The 20,461-nt window shown below is 41.5% G+C and overlaps 1 protein-coding gene across 5 annotated transcripts in view; it reads left to right on the plus strand.

The window, feature by feature from the left end:
- SLC25A13 (solute carrier family 25 member 13) overlaps window positions 1-20,461 on the plus strand; it is a 186,707-nt gene that overhangs the window by 148,051 nt on the left and 18,195 nt on the right. For all 5 annotated transcript variants that reach the window (XM_040472601.1, XM_040472602.1, XM_040472604.1 and 2 more), the window contains one exon: window positions 6,857-6,997. In XM_040472601.1, coding sequence (XP_040328535.1) covers window positions 6,857-6,997 — 141 coding nt within the window. The remainder of the gene's footprint in view (window positions 1-6,856; window positions 6,998-20,461) is intronic.

A 20,461-nucleotide genomic window follows, 5' to 3' on the forward strand; every position in this document is an offset into this window, starting at 1 on the left:
AATCATAAATAGTAGGGAAATCCCGGCTTCACTGTCTGTCTGCCTTCCACTCCCCTCTCCCACCCAGAACTTGTGTGCTATTTTGCGTAAGTGTGACCTAATCTTCCTCAGCTCCAATTTATCTCTTCACTGACCCCTAGAGCTGCTCTCCTTCATGACCCTAAATGCATTTGCATTCTGCCTTGCTTGCTTCCATAAATGGCATCATTCTCTCTCTTTCCCTTCCCTTAAAAAGGTAGATTAACACATGGGACGCCTGGGTGGCTCAGTCGGTTAAGCGGTTAAGCATCTGACTTTGGCTCAGGTCATGATCTCGTGGTTTGTGAGTTTGAGCCCCACGTCGGGCTCTGTTCTGACAGCTCAGAGCCTGGAACCTGCTTCGGATTCTGCGTCTCCCCCTCCCTCTGCCCCTCCCCTGCTCGCTGTCTCTCTCTCTCTCTCAAAAATGAATAAACATTAAAAAAATGTAGATTGCACAAACTCTGATTCCCCAGCATCCACTTTTCCATCTTTCCAACCACAGATCACACGGTGAGCTGGACCTTGCCTCCCTGTGCCAGCAGATATTGTTGGCCATTTTGTCGTTGGCTTCTCCCCTTCCAGAAGCCCCTCTCTTGACCTCTGTGCCTGGATTGCTATGCTGTGTGGCGGAGGCTTCTTGTCACTTAGGTCTCCACTGTTGGCGTTTCATCTCCCTGCACCCCACATGAGCTCCTGCCTTCAGTTAGCACAGATGGGGGATGACACCCTCCTCTGACTCCCTCCCTAACTCCCAGCTCCCTTTCCCATTGCCTTCTGGATGTGTCACCCTTCCTCTGTGCCCCTTTGTTCCTGTTACACACCTGTAAAAATATGGGTCCTTTCTTTGATCCTACACATTCCTTCTCCCGCGTTCTCTGCTGCATCCAGTGCTCAGCCATCCACCCCCATACCTTCTTGCTGGTGTAATTGTTCCAATTCTGACCTTTCTTCTCTCTCATCTAGTTTGCTAAAACCCTAATTGTTATCCCTGGCTTTGGGCTCTTCTCCCCTACTGAACTCTCCCCTCTACCACCCGGTCCATCTTTCCGAGACACAGATGGTAGTCACGACACTCTCCAGGTCTAAACCCTTTATAACCTGCGTTCCTCCTGCCGCACGAGCACAGGAAGGCACTGTTGAGGCCTTCTGTGATTTGGCCCCAGTAGCCTTCTCCAGCCTTCTTCTCTCGTGGCCTTAAGCAGCTGGCTGGTTCTTCTGTGCTGCCAGGATACGTAGTGATAAACGGTGGAAGTGCCTGTCTGGCTTCGGGCAGGTCTGCTTTGAATATAGACTCCATCTTCCTAGCTCTGTGATCTCACGCAGGTTACATAAGCTCCTTCACCCTTTCGGTCTCTATTTGCTCACTTATAACACTGGAATAGTATTATTAGCTACTTTATGTTATGAGGACCAACGGAGAAAATTCATACAGAGCTCTTAGTGTAACGTGTAGTACATAGTGAACACTCAGTAAATGCTAGTGGATGATAATGTTGATCTCCTCGTAATTATCATCCATATTAAAACTTCACTGGACACACGGTGCCGGGTCTCTTTGCTCTCTAAGTGTGCCAGGCCTTTGTCACTGTGCCTTTGTGCCCTTCTCTGCCTGGATTAGCTAAATCCTAATTGCACTCAGTCACCAACTGATGTGTTACTTTCTTACGTGCCTTACCACCTCCCCAGGTTATCCCATCCAACAGATATCTTACCTTTCTTCAAATTGCCATGGCAGTTTATCTGGACCTTACCTCTTCTTGTTTGTTATAATTCCCTTTTCCTATGTGCCATGTTTTTTCTTCGTAACACATGTATTTATTGGACTCCACAGAAAATCCTTTGCTTGCTGGCTGTGTAGCCTTGTGTAAGTGCTGTATTGGTTTGCCAGCCCTGCCATAACAAAATTCCACAGACTGGGTGACTTGATACACATTTATTTTGTCATGTTCCTGGAAGCTGGAAGTCCAAGATGGTGTCAGCAGGGTTGGTTTCTTCAGAGGCCTCTCTTGTTGGCCTGATGATGGCCCCCTTGTCTCTGTGTCCTCACACTCTCTTTTCATTGTGCACATTTGTGTCCATATCTCAGTTTCTTCTTACTATAAGGACAAAGGCTGCATGGGAGTAGGGGCCACCCATATGACCTCATCTTACCTTAACTACTTTTGTGAAGGCCCTGTCTCCAAATACAGGCACTGTCTGAGGTACTGAGGGTTAGGACTTCAGTATATGAATTTTGTTGGAACACAGTTCAGCCCATAACAGTTTCTTTAATCTTTTATGCCTCAATTTTCTTTTATGTAAAATCTGGAAAAAATACCTCTTTAGTGGGCTGAAGATCTGTAATCTGTGCAAAGCAATAAATACCCTGATAGCCAGTAATGGATGCTTAATGAATATTTATGACCTCACTCCTATTTCAAGCTCCTTGAGAACAGGAATGTTTTCTCACTCATCTTGTGCCCTTGCAGCTCTTAAGACAAACTTTGAGCACGATTGCTTATAAATGTTTGGGACTTTTATGATGTGAATGAATGAATGAATGAATGAATGATCAGGTAGCAGAAGTAAGTCTGCAGTAATAAGCACGTGTGTTTCTTGGATAGATCCAGATGCTGGGTAGGAACTAAGGTTTCAGTAATAAAGAACCTGTAGAAAGGAAACTTATAGACACCTCAGCGTCCCCACTGTAAATATGATGTGCCACCCACACAGAACCAATTCTAGTGCAGTGTAGAAAATCTTTGCCTGTCCTACTTGCCACAGACTCCAGAAAGTCACAGGGAAGTGATTTGTGACAAAATTCCACACACACACACACACACACACACACACACACACACACACACAAAACAGCATCATCACACAGCCAGGTCTCTCAAGTGATGAGGGACACAAAGACATGCACAATAGGTGTTCCTGTTCGCGGTCTGTGGATTCAGCTATCTTTGATCTCACGGAGGAGGGACACAGGTAAGGCACCGTGAATGGACAATAGACTGGGAGAGCGGCAGCCAGTGTGCCGCTCAGTGATCAAGTCGTGGTGATGCCCAGACACTGTGCATCTGATGATAAGCATCTTCTCTTGGTGCCTTGGAGTCTCTCATTTCCTTCCAGCTTGACTCCAAAGGACTGATTCATCTTTGGTACCTGTACAATGTGCCACTTTGAGTCTGGAAGCTCTTTCTTTCTGAGCCCACCCGAAGCCAGGAGTACATCATTATTTTTTCTCAGTATCACTACACTTTCTTCCCACTGCGTCTGTTCCCTGCAGCTGTCTGAAGTGGATTTGACTTTTGCATTGTCCTTAGTGATTAGAATTCACTGTGCCGTGCTAAAAGAATTGGTATCCATCGATTGGCTGGGAGTCAGGGAATTGAGTATTAAGTTCTTATTTTGTATATAACACTAACTTTTACAACTATTAGTGCAGATATAAGGTAACGTGTAAGACAGCGATTCTGTGCCTAAGGATTATACCCTTTAATAACGGCACCACTTGGAGACGTACAAAAAGTTTGTTGTGAGGTCAGATGTGAAACATAAAAGTTGCCCTCTGAAAGAAACTGGAGAACTGGAATTAGAAGTCACAGCTGTAAGTAAGCCTGTCAAGCAGCCTCTCAGAATTTAAAGGGATCATGGAGGTGATCCAGTGAAGTAGAGCGATTCTCAAAATCTCACTGCACATCTTAATCAGGTTTTTTGAAGAGCAGTTGCAGAATTTCTTATTTATCTGAAGTAGGATTTGGAAGCCAGTACTTTTTCAGAGCTTCGCAAGTGACCGTAACATGCAGCAGAGAGGGGCACCATCACTTTGGGAGAGAGGAGAAAAAAACTCTACGGTGACACTACTGTATCACAGACATCGTGCTGGCTGCGGTCCGTTTGCCATCTCCGCAAGCCTCATATTGAGTGAGGTGGTTTGACAAATGGGACAGGGACTCAGTGTGCACATGCGCGCAGGTGCCTCTGCAGCCGCTGTTGATGAGTGTGTCTTGCATTCATGTGCTGTTCTTTAAGAAGATCGACAATGCAGACTCCTGTCCATTCTGCCCTTGATAGAGATGCTGTTACCCACATTGGGACTTTTATAAATCAGCCTCAGATTGGATTAATTCCAGCTCAGCAAATCTTTCTCATTCTGCTCCCATAAAACAATTTTTACATATTTATTTTTTATTCATTTTTGCAACTCAAGAGCTTGGGTCAGGAAGCACAGGCATAATCCTCATTGTACCATTGGTGCTGTTACTAAGCCAGGTCCGTTTCCTCCCTTCCTTCTGACGACTTTAACTCCCTTATGTCACGTGGAAACATGCAGGTGCAAACCCACAAAATACTGAGGAGCTGTAGACAGGTGGGGACTTGGCCTTTCTGCCTACCCGCAGGTCCCAGCAGTATGGGAGCAAAGAACAGCTGTTCTGAGCCAGAGAAGAGGGAGCCAAATGTCTGTGGGACCAGAAGAACACACCAGCCTCTGGGCATATCGCCTCATGCTCTCCTTCCCGCTATCTAAGGGCCTTTCTTGGACCTTTGATGAATCTAACCTAGGTTTTTTCCTGCCAGGATTGTTTGGCCCACCTCCTGAGAGTCACGTAGGAGAGCCAAAGGTTAGGGGTGAAACAAGTAAGCAAAGAGAGGTGGTCTGTGTGGCCGTCAAGACACTGGACCATACTGCTGCCTTCTAAACAGTTGTAATGTGGTGAGAGGGGTGGGCTTGGTCTGTTTTTAAGATCAAGTGTGTCTTGATTAAGATATCAAGTTGGTAAAAATAAAAAAAACAGTTTGATTTGTAGAGAATTAATGGATGAACATATTTCTTTACTTTTTTTAGCTAACATTGCTATACATATCAGATAAGTTATGCAGAGGTATTTATTTTTCTTTATAGAAGTAATATATAATCTGTGTAGAAGAAATAAGAAATACAGCAGAAAAGAAAATAAACCACTTGTAATCCTACCACCTAAAAAGCACTACATTGATGTATTTTCTACACGACGGTAAGGGATAACGGGGGAAAGCTGTACATGCATTTGAACATGAGAGTTTATACTTCCCAGTATATATATATATTGGACCTTTTCCACAGTATTTCCGTTGGCAGCATAGTATCTCCATTGCATGACATACCCAAATTCATTTAATCCATCTCTCATCGTTGGATATTTATATTGTATCTAATTTTTATTTCCAAGTGAATTATAATTTCAAGATCATCTTTGTTTATCCAGTGTTGATTAGTACTGGCCATTTTATGAGGGCACATACATTGGTTAATGGGGTCAGAGAATCTAATAAGAAGTAGTTTTGTATGATATTAATCCAAATTATGCTTGTTACCGTGATGGCATCTACTGAGCTGTAAAATATCAGTACCATATCTGGTCTAGCGTGGTGGCGTCACTAGGTAATAAAGATTCTGAACTATACTGTGTGTCAACCTTAGTTTGGAAGAAATAAAAATTTAATATATTTGTGACAAGAAATAACAAGCTGAAGTACAGTGAGAAAGAACGTAATTGCGTATAATAAATACAAGCTGAGCTTCAAAATAACTAGCTTAAAACTTCCCTTATAATACACTTTATTGTTTAAGTACGTTTTATTCTTTTTACTTTTATTTTTTTAAGCGTATTCATTTTGAGAGAGAGAGAAACAGAACACACAAGCAGGGCAGGGGTACAGAGAGAGGGAGAGAGAGAGAATCCCAAGCAGGCTCCATGCTGCCAGCACAGAGCCTGATGCGGGGCTCAAACCCATGAACCATGAGATCATGACCTGAGCTGAAGTCAAGAGCCAAATGCTTAACTGACTGAACCACCCAGGTGCCCCAAGTCCACTTTAAAGATTTCCACTGATGATCTCGGAGGTGGGGCACCCAGCCACTGCTGGAATGAAATAATACACATTGCTCAGAGTTTGGGGCATAATTGATTTGATGCATATTTTTACTACTTTGACATTTATCTTCTATGAAAAGATTAATCTATACACAGGTAATATATACATAAAATTATAAGAATATGCAGCTCCATGAAATGGTGTTTGATGATGGACCTGATTTTTTAAGAGAAGACAAAATAGCTTTCATCTAAGTTTACGTGTTCTCTGGCAATTCTTGAATCATTGCCAGAATCATAGAGTCCATCACGGGAGAACCTGTGTCCTCCCTGTCTCCTCCTATTCTGACAAGCAGGTTTGTGTCTCTTTATTTGGATACTATTTGATTTTCATTTTAGTGCTGCCTTTGTGCCCTTGGCTTTGAGCCCTGTGATAGCAGTTGTTTGTGCTTCAGGGAATCCATTTCATTTCCATGCAAGGACTTTGGTGAAGCCACGAGACATCTGTCTCTCCTCTTTGCCCTCTTTCAACGTCTGCATGAGGGAAATAGGACCTCAGTACCCAAGACCTCCTCCTTGGCAGTAACTGTATTTTGATTCAGACTCATAGTCACTGTCTTTTTTCTTTTTTAATGTTTATTTATTCTTGAGAGAGAGAGAGAGACAGAGTGCAAGCAGGAGAGATATGGGGGGCGGGGGAGACACAATCCAAAGCAAGGTGCAGGCTCTGAGCTGTCAACCTAGAGCCCGATGTGGGGCTTGAACTCATGAACCACAAAATCATGACCTGAGATAAGTCGGATGCTTAACTGACTGAGCCACCCAGGTGCCCCATCTTAGTCCCTGTCGTAATTGATGGAACAAGGATGGAAAACTACAGTCTCTTGAAGATAGAATATTCTGAGCTCCATAGAGGATAATCACACCCTCTTCCCGACCTTCCTTACCCTTACTCTTCTGTGATCCTAAATCTTTACTTTTTTCTCTTTTTCTAGGCAGGAGGCTCCCAGGTGATTTTCACAAATCCTTTAGAAATCGTCAAGATCCGTTTGCAAGTGGCTGGAGAGATCACTACTGGTCCCCGAGTCAGTGCCCTGTCTGTCGTAAGGGACCTGGGGTTCTTTGGGATCTACAAGGTAACTGTCCTTTTAGTCATTTACTTGATCTGTGTTCATCTCCTAAATTAGCCGATGGGGTGAACTATGTAAATAAACTTCTCATCAGCATGAAATTGACTCCTCACATTCTGGTACCTGGAGAAGGCATTCTGCTGGGGCCCATAGGGTGCCTTCATGCATGCTATCAAAAAGCCATCCTTGGCGGCCGCCTGGGTGGCTAAGTCGATTAAGCGTCCAACTTCAGCTCCGATCATGATCTTGCACTTTGTGAGTTCAAGCCCCGCGTCAGGCTCTGTGCTGACAGCTCAGAGCCTGGAGCCTACTTAGGATTCTGTGTCTCTCCATCTCTCTCTGTCCCTCTCCCACTTGTGATCTGTTTCTCTCTGTCTCTTAAAAATAAACAAACATTAAAAAAAAAATTTTTTTTGAAAGCCATCCTCAAAATATACTAATCACAGATGAATATGATGTGAGTATTGCTCAGCAGTTAGCTCTTTGCAGCAACAGTGGCTGGAACTTTATTTGGATTTGTTACCCATACAAAAAGCTAATTCTCAGTGCTGTCCTCTGTGAAGGATAGAAACAAAGATCACAGGGTACCATTTTTCAGAAGATAAACTGAGCTCAGTTAAAGGAGAAGCCCGTACTAGATTGGGAATTTATTTTCTGATCCTGTACATTCCAACCCTGTCCATATGTATGCCTTTGTCATAATTATTTTGAATCTTAATCAATTGTCATTTAGAAAATAGTTTTTCAGAATAATTGCAAAACCAGGCTTTCAGAAAATTCTTGAAATTTGTTATTCACACTCCTCTACCAAGAAGTTGAACTGGAATATACTAGAACTGCCTCCATATATCCCCAGCCATAAGGCTTTATCAAACAAACATAAGGTGTTTACAATTTTTCAGTAAGAAAGTTAAAAAAAATTTTTCACGGCCAACTTGACTAAGTAAAGTTTTAGGGATAAATAAACCTGAAGTCAGATGTTTACTCAAAATAGTTTTCATTTATTTACACACAAACATACAAATTCCGATCATAGGAAATTGATATTACTTATTTCTATCCATACATATCAAGAAATATTTTATTCAAACTCTTTGTAAGAATTTTGAATCAGTGTTTGGATCGCCACCTTGTGAATGAACCATTCACATGGTCTTGCCGGGTACATTGTCTGCGTTTTTATCCCACGCTGGCAGGGTGAAGCACTTTTGGGCTCCGTGTGCAGCATTGTCCCTGGAAATTTTATCCCACAGACACACAGCATGAGGACAGTTGTTTCTTTTTTCCTCTTCCCAGTTCATCCTGAATGGACATACCTGGTCCCATAAACAACTTATCATATTGCTTTTGAGAGTCTGTGTAAAATGCCTTGTTTTGACATTCAGCATTTATGAGATCCTACCCCCAGGAATACTCCCCCCTCCCCTTTTCTTTAATTCAAGTTTTGGAGGTGATTTTGGTATAAACATCCAGTGTTAGTGATGATTGAGTTTGTTGCAGGCAAATCCGCCTGTCCCCAAATGCTACTCTGTACTTTCTCAAGGTCAAGTGATTGTACCCCATGATCCAAGACTTTGTTAGACTTGAATATAATGTGACACACCTTTTCTGGGGTTAGTTTTAGGGGGGAAAACTTGCCTTATATTTAGGCATGTGTGGTTAGGAATAAGCATGCAGATTTTCTAAGTAGTGCCCAAAATACTTAGCCTGTGGTTGTGCAGGGAGCACACTGTTAGAGGCATTTCACTTACCAAATTATTCTCCAGCTGTAAGGAACAAGCAGTATTATCACAAAGCACAGCACTGATAAATTTGAAGAAGAGTCGTCTTTTCTAAATTTTTAGGCTCTCTGCAGACTGTAGCAAGCGTGGCAGCACGTACGTCATTTTGACAAGATGCCAAGCAGTCTTTCAGCAGGTTGTCTGGTGAAAAGCACTTAGGTACTATGGCAATGACTGCTATCGAAACGTCTCGAAAGATAAAATGGTAAAAACTTGTTTGCTGACACAGAAACGGAGACTGTTAAACTACCTGCAAATGATATAAGACTGAGAGTCCTTTTCATCTTCACAGTATTTCAAAATCTAAATCCCTGCTAACACCCCTTACAAGAAGTTGGTCTCCTGATTTTGCAGTTCGGAAAATAGAAGCTGCCGATGACGGGTATCTGGGCTGAAACCGAGGCTCAGAAGTTTCTTGTTTCCGCTGCTTTCCTGAAATGAGCAGGATTGCTCAAGTTTGAGCAAGAGACCTCTCCCATATAAAGGTAGTTTAATTACTAGCCTGGTGGTTTAATCCAGTTCAGAGGCATTCCATGGGGCTTGTTGCTGCCTTACAAAACGCTGCTTTTGGAGTATTGGTAATTACCAAGCGAAGTCACTAACACTTTGAGCTTCTGGAAACTCGGGTGTCTGTGCAACTCTGCAGTCCCATCCTTTCTGCAGGCCATTGGTGTCAGTGGCCAAATTCACTAAGACTGAGTCTAGACTTCACTAAGCAGAGCTCACCTCTCCATTCTGTTGGCTCAGTCCGGCATTATCACCCTTGGCGACCCTCCTTTATGTTCCCCTGTTCCAGCCACGGGTTTTGTTTCTTGCGAATCTCTCCTCTCCAGTTTTGCTCATCTGACCCCACCCTTCCCTGCTCAGAAATCTTTTAGCAAGTCAAGATCCATCCTTTTGGGGAATGCTGAAGCATTGGAGCTTTGGGACTTTAGCATTTCCATGATTTGCTGTGATTTTGTTTCGGGGTAGTGCTTTTTAGTCGTAAAGGTTTTTCTCTGTGTCTAAAAAAATTTTTTTTTTAATGTTTTTATTTATTTTTGAGATAGAGAGAGGCAGAGCATGAGCAGGGGAGGAACAGAGAGAGAGGGAGACACAGAATCTGAAGCAGGCTCCAGGCTCTGAGCCATCAGCCCAGAGCCTGACGCGGGGCTCGAACTCATGAACCATGAGATCATGACCTGAGCTGAAGTTGGAGGCCCACAACCGACTAAGCCACCTAGGTACCCCTCTGTCTCTAGTCTTTTTAAGTTGGGCAGAAAAATGGAAATGGCCTGGAGTGACCTAACAATGTAGAATTTGGTATGTGTCCCTGCAGGTGGGTCTTTAAAAAGAGAACTACTGTCCCGGTTTTAGTGGGGACTGGTGATCTTCATTCTCCTTCCCTTGGATCTTTTGTTTGCTGTGTTTACATGACAATGTAAGACCCGGGAGGAGTGTGCGGTGAGTGGCTCTGTCTGTGTGTTTAGGCCTGCTGTTTAACCTCACCTAAATTGGACTTAACCAGTCTTTCTCTTTTTCTCCTGAATTGACTTGCAAATTACCCAAGTATTCTGTGACTTCCCAGTAAATGGTAATTAGGACGTTTGCTTTACAAATACATTTACAACTGAAAAAAAAGTGGATTTGGTAAACATTTCACATTCCTGGGGTTAGAAATGGTTTAGAACAGATATAGTGAACTCTGCAAACAAAGCTCCCCCCCCCCCCCCTTGTTGGGACCTTTTGGGGGGTTTTCACAGCGGAGGGGGGGTAGGTAATTGAAGTAAAGGCAAGAAAATTAACTGCCACTGAACGAGCTATTTGAATATAATGTAGTTAAAAAAAAAAAAACTACAACATATATTACTTTTCTTAAGAATATATGAGCATGTATTTCCCTTTCCCTACATAAATTTTGTTTATTGCATAAGCCCCTGGAACATAAATAAAATCAATTCCGTCATAGAAAAGAAAGTGGTATGCGTCTTTTGAATGGTACCTTGCCCATAGGAGCCAACAGAGCTTTGACGAGGGAATGGTTTACACTGTAGTAATGGAAGGAAACATCATTTAACATTAATAAGGGCAACACAGCTGATATAGGCTAAAAAGTTGCTTCCTTAAGCAATGGACAAGTTCATGGTGCTTTGTGAGGACAAAAACATGGTCCGTGAAGCGGTGACAGCCAGGATATCAAGCGTTGTTGAAAACTGCTTTCAGATTATGTAATCACAAATTACACTCCAGCCTGGAAGGTGGTCACTTAGGAATAGGAGCCGTATCGACTGTGTTCTCACCAAAGGCATTTATCCCTCTGCATTTAACAGAGCATTCAAATACACTTTTCATCTACATGCAAGTATGTGTGTATGTGTGTTCATTCACATAGTGTGTATAAATCAGTCACTGGAGCTGCTCTCCTTAAAATCAGAAAGCAAGTAATGATACATCAGTACATTCTTATTCTGCTAATTATCTCAAAGAGATGTTGTTTGTGTGTGTTTAAAATAGAAGTTTACCTTTAAAAAAAAATCAAATAATTCAAAAGGTATGTAAAAAAGTAAGACTCTCAAACCCTTACTGCTTCCTTCTCTCTTCAAAAGGTAACCACTATTTTGTTACATATCCTTAAGAAAAAAAATCTATTTACATCCGTATTTATCTCCTTTTCTCTCTGTGTATCTATCACAAATTGTATCAGTTTCAATGTTGTATGTGTGTGTACACGCTTTAACACAAAGGGAATTTTTTTTTTTAATGCTTATTTATTTATTTATTGAGAGAGAAAAAGGGAGCAGGCCAGGGAGGGGCAGAGATAGGGAGACAGAATCCCAACCAGGCTCCGCGCTGTCAGCGCAGAGCCCGATGTGGGACTCGGTTCCACGAACTGTGAGATCATGACTTGAGTTAGATGTTAACCAACTGAGCCACCCAGGCTCCCCAAATAGAGTATCTCTAAATACACCATATATCTTTTTTAAGTTGAAATGTATAGTTGACACACAATGTTATAGGAGTTTCAAGTGCATGCAGTAGACCTTAAAACTCTTTCTTCGTTGTACTTAATAGCTGTGTACATTTTTTTTTTAAGTTTTTCTAAGAAGTTTCCTATTGATGAATGTTTGTGTTGTTTCTAGTTTGGGGATACTATAAGCAATGACAAGGTGAATATCCCCTACAGTGTATTTTGACATAATTTTGTGAGTATATGCAAATGATAAATTCCTAGCAATGAAAATGTCTAGGTCAAGGGGCATGTGCATAATTTCAGTGTGAATAGATGTTGTCAGATGACATCAGTTTATCAATTTGAGCTTGATAGTGTATGAATACACAAGAATACTCAATTTAGGAGCTTTTTAAAAATACCTATTTTTCTGAGTTCCTGACCCCACCTGAAGAAAACAGTTGTCCCATCATTACTTTGAGGACATTTGTGCCCTGCTAATTTTCTAACATCAAGGGCCATTACATGGTTTTACAGCCACCAAGGTGGTAGTTCTCACCATCTTACTTCTCCCACATTTATCTTTCATCTGAGTGTCTGTGAAAGCCTCCTCATGGATTGATTCATTTTGACTCTTGACTCCCTTAAATCCGTTGTCCCCACAGCAGCCAGAGTTGGTCTGTTTAAAATGTAAATCAGATTAATTAATTCACTCCACACACTTTTAATGAAAGCTGACTACTCTGGTAGGTTCGGATGCGGCTGTGAAGAGCCAAGTCCCTGTTCAACGTTTGGTGGGTAGAAAAAGCCATCAAGAAAGTAAATTGGTGAGAGGTGGGGTGGGGAGTGGCAGAGATGGGCAAGACAGGTGAAGGGGTGGGAGATAACAGGCTTCCAGTTATGCCGGGAATATGCCATGGGGATTAAAGGTACAGCATAGGGAATATAGTTAGTGACATTGTAATAGTGTTGTATGGTGACAGATGGTGGCTACGCTAGTCGTGAGCACAGCACTAACATCTAGAGATGGTGAATCACTATGTTGTACACCTGAAACTATCACATTGTGTGTCAACTACACGCAGTTCAACAAAAACAAATCTCTGACATCAGGTGGGTGTTAAGACTTTGAAGAAAAAAGAGGCAGATGAGGGTGAGGAAAAGGCTCAAGGCAGGATGGGATGTGGGGCAGGGGGTGCATTTTTTTTTTAATTTTTTTTTAACGTTTTATTTATTTTTGAGACAGAGAGAGACAAAGCATGAACAGGGGAGGGTCAGAGAGAAGGAGACACAGAATCTGAAGCAGGCTCCCGGCTCTGAGCTGTCAGCACAGAGCCTGACGCGGGGCTTGAACTCACAGACCGCGAGATCATGACCTGAGCCGAAGTCGGCCGCTTAACCGACTGAGCCACCCAGGCGCCCCAGGGGGTGCATTTTAATAGGTGATCAGGAAAGCCTCTCACATGAGATCTTATTAAGCAGAAACCAGAGGAAATGAGACACGAGTGTGCCCTACAGAAACCATGTCTTCCTAATGGAAAACCATATAGCAGCTTCCTGTTGCACCTAGAATAGAACCCCAGCTCCTTCCCTGTGGCCCTATCTTCTCCACCCTCCATTTTGTACCATCCTCTGCTAGCGACACTGGCTGCCTTTCTTTTATTCAGATATCCCAAGTTCACCCCCTCTTGCTTTTCCCTCTGCCTAAACATTCTTCCCTTCACATCTTAGGTCAACAGACGCTTGCTCAGAAAGACAGCCACATCACTTGCTGTCATAGTCTCCCTGGGTGTGTGTGTCTGCTCATCTAGAGTGTACTTTGATACCAGAGACCTACCTTGTATAACAGTTTCTGACACATAAATAGACATTTGATAGATATTTGTTGAGCAAATGAGTGGTAAACAAAAGCCAGGTGTTTCCAAGTTATAAACAAGGATATTAGAGCACAGATAGTGAGTGAATTACTTTGGCAAGTAATGACCACAGACTATGATGATGGGACGTCAACTGTAAAGAAAGCAGCTAATTATATGAGAGCTTGCTTTCTCCTTTTCAGAGGCATCCATTCCTTCACCCAGCAAGCTCTGCCCTGGGTGCTGGGGATACAAACATAAATAAGAAGTGCATGGTTGTATCAGAAGTTTACCATCTCGTGGGGTGGTCACACCGGTAAAAAGACCCTCGGAGTACAACATATATGCAGTTGGGAAGGGCTGTCAGGGGTGTGCACAGGTTCTAAGGGAGGTGGGGCTAACTCCACAGCAAGGTCTGGAAGGCTTTCTGAATGGGAGATAGCCTTAAGGGAGGAGTCATCGTTCACCAGTGGAAGCCAAAGACAAAAGACATGGTCAGGTTTGCGTTTGAAGAAGGATAATTCAGTTTCAGTGTGGACAGTGCCATGTAGGAGGGCAAGACTGAAGGCTGGGTAGCCTTTTAGGGGGCTGTAAGCCAGGGATGGTGGGGAGAAGGGATGGCATTAATGTAAAGTGATACCGGTTAGAAATTCATAAGAGGATATCAAATACCTCAAGGGGCTGGGGTTTGTATCTAATATGGTATGAACTTGAAATAATAATGGAAATCATATGACGTTGTCCATATTATGCTTAAAGGTTGAATTAAGAGAAAACAAACAAAAAAAAAACTTTTTAAATCTTTCTGTTGCTGTGTTTCAGCTGCCATCATTTGTAAAAAAGAGGATAGTAATAGAACCTACATATTCACAGGATTGTTGTCAGGATTTACTAAAATAATGCATTTAAAAGACATAGGCTAGAACTGAGCACATAGTTTGCATGATGTGTTAGTTATTAGTTTTAAATTATAGCATGTCAACTAATAGATTCTTGCAGAGATATCTAGCTCCTTCCACTCTGCCCCAGTCCTAGGTAATTTTCCCTGCTGTGTGCTCAACAGCTATCTCTAGGTCATGCATTCTTCTTTGGACTTTAGAAAACCAAATAAAAGGAGACAACTTGAAAAATAATTATTTTTATAAAACACTACTCCAAGGAATTGAGTGTGCTAAAGGGGACTAGAAAAGATTCTTTAAAAATATTAGAAAATCGGGGTGCCTACGTGGCTCAGTCAGTTAAGTGTCCAACTCTTGATTTTGACTTGGGTCATTTTCTCAGTTTGTGAGTTTGAGCCCCACATCAGGCTCTGCCCTGACAGTATGGAGCTTGCTTGGGATTCTCTCTCTCTCTCCCCCTCTCTCTTTGCTCCTCCCCTGCTCATGCTCTCTCTCTGAAAATAAATATACTTTTAAAAAAATATTAGAAAATGACTCTATTTTACACCCAAAACTAATATAACACTGTATGCTAACTGTATTGCAATTAAAATTTAGTACTTCATAAAGAAAAGAAAAAGTATTAGAAAATGATTAATTTTCTTATCATTTTTCCATTTGTTGACCAAATATTTGTTGAGGGCTAACTCTCTACTAGGAGCTGGAGTTACAAAGATGAATATGGTACCATTGCCTTCAAAATAACCAGTACTAAGGGAAGTGAGAGAATATAAACATGTAGCATCATAGTTCTTTAATAATTACTGTCGTAGAGTTTGTTAAAAATTAATTTTGGTAGGCAAAATAGTTTTTAAAAGAAGAAAATTCAGATAGAAAAGAGTAAATAGCAATAAAATGTTGGCCTCCTAGACCCACAGATAACCTATTTTTCCAGAGGCAAACATTTTTACCAAGGTCGCGTTTTATTCTTTTGTTGTGAGTTTCTTCTGTTTCTGTTTTTTTGCCAAGTGCACGCAGGATTAGTTTGAACACAACACTTTTTTTTTTTTTTTTTTTAATTTTTTTTTTCAACATTTATTTATTTTGGGGACAGAGAGAGACAGAGCATGAATGGGGGAGGGGCAGAGAGAGAGGGAGACACAGAATCGGAAACAGGCTCCAGGCTCCGAGCCATCAGCCCAGAGCCCGACGCGGGGCTCGAACTCACGGACCGCGAGATCGTGACCTGGCTGAAGTCGGACGCTTAACCGACTGCGCCACCCAGGCGCCCCGAACACAACACTTTTTTATTTTAATTAAACTTTTACAATAAAATGTGTGGTCTTTCATGTTTAAAAGTATTGAAAATTATGCTACTAGTCCATTGTTGATAGAGTGCTCTGAATATATTTTCTAGAAGTGATAGACACATTTCTGCTAATCTGTCCTTTCATTTATCTTGTTTCTAATTGTGACTAAAGTATGCATTTAAAAGGTATCCAGTTTAAGAAATGTTTATTGACTGTAAAATTAAGGAGATAATATGCCATGTGACAGCCCACAAGTCCCATGTGGAGTATGATCATTTAGCAAACCAGTGTAAACTTTTTGGTAGGATTAGGTCTTTTGCCAAATAAAAGACTGGCTCTTAGCCTGATATGTATAGAACTCTACTGTGATTCAGGTATGAAACCATATAGTAATCATACCTCAGCTGCAAGTTGTTTAAAGAATATATTAGCTGTTTCCATTTTCTGCTGCAACAGGGCAGTGTGCTTTTCATTGATGATGGTCATTACCTTTTCATTGTCACCTTTTATGGAAAAATCCTTTTGCTAAGTATTATACTGAGTACTTCATACCATTTGTTGGATCCAAATTCTTACGTCAGTAAAAATGTTACTTACATTTAATAAATGAGGGACTTGAGGTACAGAGATTTTACGAACTTGTACCAAATACCAGCTAGCTAAGTGGCAGAGTGATGAACTGAGCTCAGGTTTCTGACTCCAAAGCCTGTATTCTTGTTCCTACAGTGTCCTTCTGTTGGTGAGCAGTGGCAGAATTCAGATACAGATCCATATTTAAGATGACACATGTTGACTATGTTTTTTTTTTTTTGTCTGTGTATTTTTGAGAGAGAGGGAGCGTGAGTGGGGCAGGAGCGCGGGGCGGGGGGGTGGGGGACAGAATATTCAAAGTGGGCTCTGCACTGACAGCAGACAGCCCAATGCAGGGCTCTAACTCAAAAACTGTGAGATTATGACCTGAGCCGAAGTTGGACACTCAACTAACTGAGCTACCCAGGCATCCCATGACTTTTTTTTTTTTTTAGTACAGTCACCTTTTCTCTGAAAAGTCATTTTCTTCAAGAAGAGTGGCATGTAGGAAGATAGAACACGAAGAGAATACCCAGCTCAACTAGCTGATCAGCCATAATGATTGATGATGCAGAGAAGTGGCCTTCATTGAATGTGCTGAAGGATATTGGAATAAAGAGCTTTTTCCTTCTCTTTGGACTTTGAAATCTACATCAAGGAGGAAAAGTTAAAAAGGAATTATCAAGGGCATTGCCTGTGTAATACTGCAACATTTTGAAGGAAACTTGTTGAGGGAATGTGTCAAGAACAAGCCAGCTTGAGCATCTCCTCTTTAAGGTATTAAGTTCTCCCCATAGGGTTTTGAGCCATTGGCAGTTAGGATATTTGAACTGATCATCCCACTGAAAACAAATAAAAATGGGTAATATACTTTAATATATTTTGTTCAAGACTTTTCAAATTCATGAGCTAGTGAGGAATATTCAAGCCAAAATTTAGGTGGGATAAGCAGAACCCTGAAGCTGGCTTTGGCCTTCAAGGCATTTGCCAAACACCTGAACTTGAGCATTAATTTTTGATGTCCCAAGGGACAACCAGGTACTGCCTAAAGTGCTAAGTCTAAAAGAAAGGGGTAGAAAAGGCAAAGCAAGCAAGACACTTAGGTCACAAAATGTAAGGAGGCACCTAGTCTCGGGTGCTGACCTTGTATTGAACATCTCTGGTACTGAGTGCCTCCTTCAAGTCTCTACATTAGGGACCAGTCTTGCCTTACCCAATTCCTGGTCCTGAAAAAGTTCATCTTCCATAAAGCTGGCCCTCAAAGGGTTATACTAACCTCAGTGTAAGGGCAAAGTAAAAATGCTCACTTTTACTATTCTGGGCTATAAGGAAACTTGCTTTGGTTCTGGAGGGAAAGAAAAGGGAGAGGGTTCCCTCCCCTAGAGGTAATTAGGAATTTTAACCTTGTCTCACATGGGTTTGAATGCTGAATTTATGTTTCTTGGGTGATGTGAAAACTCTCAAGCTGGCAAAATCTTAAATTGGTAGTATCCACAGGTATCTGACAGGAGCAAACACACATTTTCTCAAAAGGAGCCCACCTTCAACCCAGACCTCAAAGAATTTTCATAGATATTGTTGCAAGGAAACTGAACAGCTCATAGTCTAAAATCTGAAGTCACACAAGGCAACAAGGTACTTTAAGAAAAGATAGCAAAAAACAACAGGCAGCATTTTAAACCTACTAAGTCTTAAAATTTCAAAATTATCAAAAATAAAATTAGTGTTTTTTATTTGTTTTAAAAAATTAAAAAGGGTGAAAATATTTATAATGATTAAAATTTAAAACTGAACATTTCAAAATTCTGGTTTTAACAACAGATTAAACACAGATGAAGAGAGAATTAGTGAATTGGAAGATTCTAGTTAGAACTTAGCAATGAGAGACAAAGGGAGATTGACATAGAGGAAAGTATGAGATGGTTTAATAGGTATAAAAGAAAACCAGAAGGAAAAGAGAGATGATGACTAAAAATGCTCCACAACTATTAAAAGCTATCAATCCACAGATTCAAGAAGTACAACAAATAGCAAGTGGGACATTAAATAAAAATAATCTAGACTAAACACATCAGAGTGAAGCTGCTGGATACCAAGGCTGAAGAGAAGCTCATAGATGGCCAGAGAGAAAAGCAAATGGCCTTCAAAGGAGAATGGTTGAACTGACAATTAACTTAAAAACAGGAACAGTGGAAGCCAGAAGACATAGGAATGGTGGGGCGCCTGGGTGGCGCAGTTGGTTGAGCGTCCGACTTCAGCCAGGTCACGATCTCACGCTCCGTGAGTTCGAGCCCCGCGTCGGGCTCTGGGCTGATTGCTCAGAGCCTGGAGCCTGTTTCCGATTCTGTGTCTCCCTCTCTCTCTGCCCCTCCCCCGTTTATGCTCTGTCTCTCTCTGTCCCAAAAATAAATAAAAAACGTTGAAAAAAAAATTAAAAAAAAAAGACATAGGAATGGTGTTTTCCATGTGTGAAAGAGAAAAACCTTTCAACCTAGAATTCTAGACCCTGTAAAAATGTCTTCTGGGAACAAGGATAAAATAAAGACATAGCAAAACTCAGAATGTATATAACCATCAGGCCCTTACTAAAGGAAATTCTAGAATACTGCAGGTAGAAGGAACGTGATCCAGATGACAGTTTTGAGATGCAGTAAGGAAGGAATGACAAAGTGGTAAATGTTTAGTCTAAGTAGAATTGTGTGAATTTAAATATATGTGTAATGATAATTATAATGTGTCATGTTTTTAAAGCTAGAATTAAAATACATGACCATAAGATGGGAGGGTTGCTTATAATGTAAGTTGTATAAAATGCATGTATTATACAGGAGGAAGTTAACAAAGACCATGAGTGTGTATATTAAAATTTCCAGGGTATAAGCTCTTAGAGTAGTAACAGATTGTGGAACTTGCAAATAGTAGGGAGATGTCAGGGGAAAGAAGGCAAGAAAGGAAAGGAAAGAAAAATTGAAAAGGTGGATGTGTTTTATAGATTAGATTTATGAAGGTGACATGCTCAGAGACCAAAATTTCATGTCATAAAACTGAGCCACTAACTAGGTTTCCAGCCTGTCTCACTGTGAGCATCATTGGTGGCAAAGCAGTGTGCAATAGACGAGTAGAGAACCAGAACCAACATAGGAGTGGCATTTCCTGCAAAAAACAAAAACAAAAAAACAAAAAAACCTTGAGTTGCCAAGATGCTTTGGTCAGAATTGCAGTGAAATTAAGGAGAAACCAATATCCTGAAAGTCCCTGGCCTAATGAAACTAAATAATAGGTTTTGATATTTTATATTCAAATTGAAGTAATTTCAGTGTCACTGATACCAAGTCTCCAGTTGTTGGCTGGTTCATTTGGTTTTAACACCAGTGACACAATCACGTAACGGGTCTTGGCACCAGTGATATTTCCCAGCAAGATACTGAAACTCACCCTGTTTAAATCCCAGGCACGTGGGCCTAACTCTCCCTTGACTGGGCAGGAGCAGTGCTGCCAGACTGTGTATACAAGGGTTAACTCACTTGGGAGAAACCAAGAGGCATGCTAAGGGATCAAGACATGACATGCTGCCCATTGTTTGTAGCTCCAGGATCAAAATATACAATTATACATGCCAAATAAATTCTAAACCTGTAAGGTAGAAAAGGAGGGGTGGCTCTTACTACAGGTGCCAGAAGCATTAAATAACCTCCTCAGACAAGGTGCACCACTGTTGTCTTGAATGCTGCAGGTCCCTCCGTCTGGCATTTTCCCCCATGCTAGACAATGTGCATTCACTGCAGGAGTCTCTGTTAAGCCTCTGTCTCCCAGACCTGCTGGCTCCTGGTGCCCGGCCCTGACACAGAGGTGCCTTTGTGAATGTAATTACCTTCCTCTGTATTAGAAATGTTCTGTTTAGAGCTGTAGTTGCAGGTACAGCTACAATAAGCAGGAATTAGCATGCAAAAAGACCTGCTGTGGCCCTGACTTCTTTATCAGCAATCATTCTTAAGGCTTGTTTTGTTCCTCAGATTGATTGGGTAGGTGTGATACCATCCAAGATGAAGAGCTTTAAAAGAAGAAAAAAAGATATTGGAGATAGCTAGCTAGCTGTGTGTGTGTGTGTGTGTGTGTGTGTGTGTGTGTGTGTGTGTGTGTGTGTGT

Source organism: Herpailurus yagouaroundi, unplaced genomic scaffold (assembly GCF_014898765.1).
Source record: "Herpailurus yagouaroundi ecotype Mexico unplaced genomic scaffold, PumYag 100, whole genome shotgun sequence".
Lineage (NCBI taxonomy): Eukaryota > Metazoa > Chordata > Mammalia > Carnivora > Felidae > Herpailurus > Herpailurus yagouaroundi.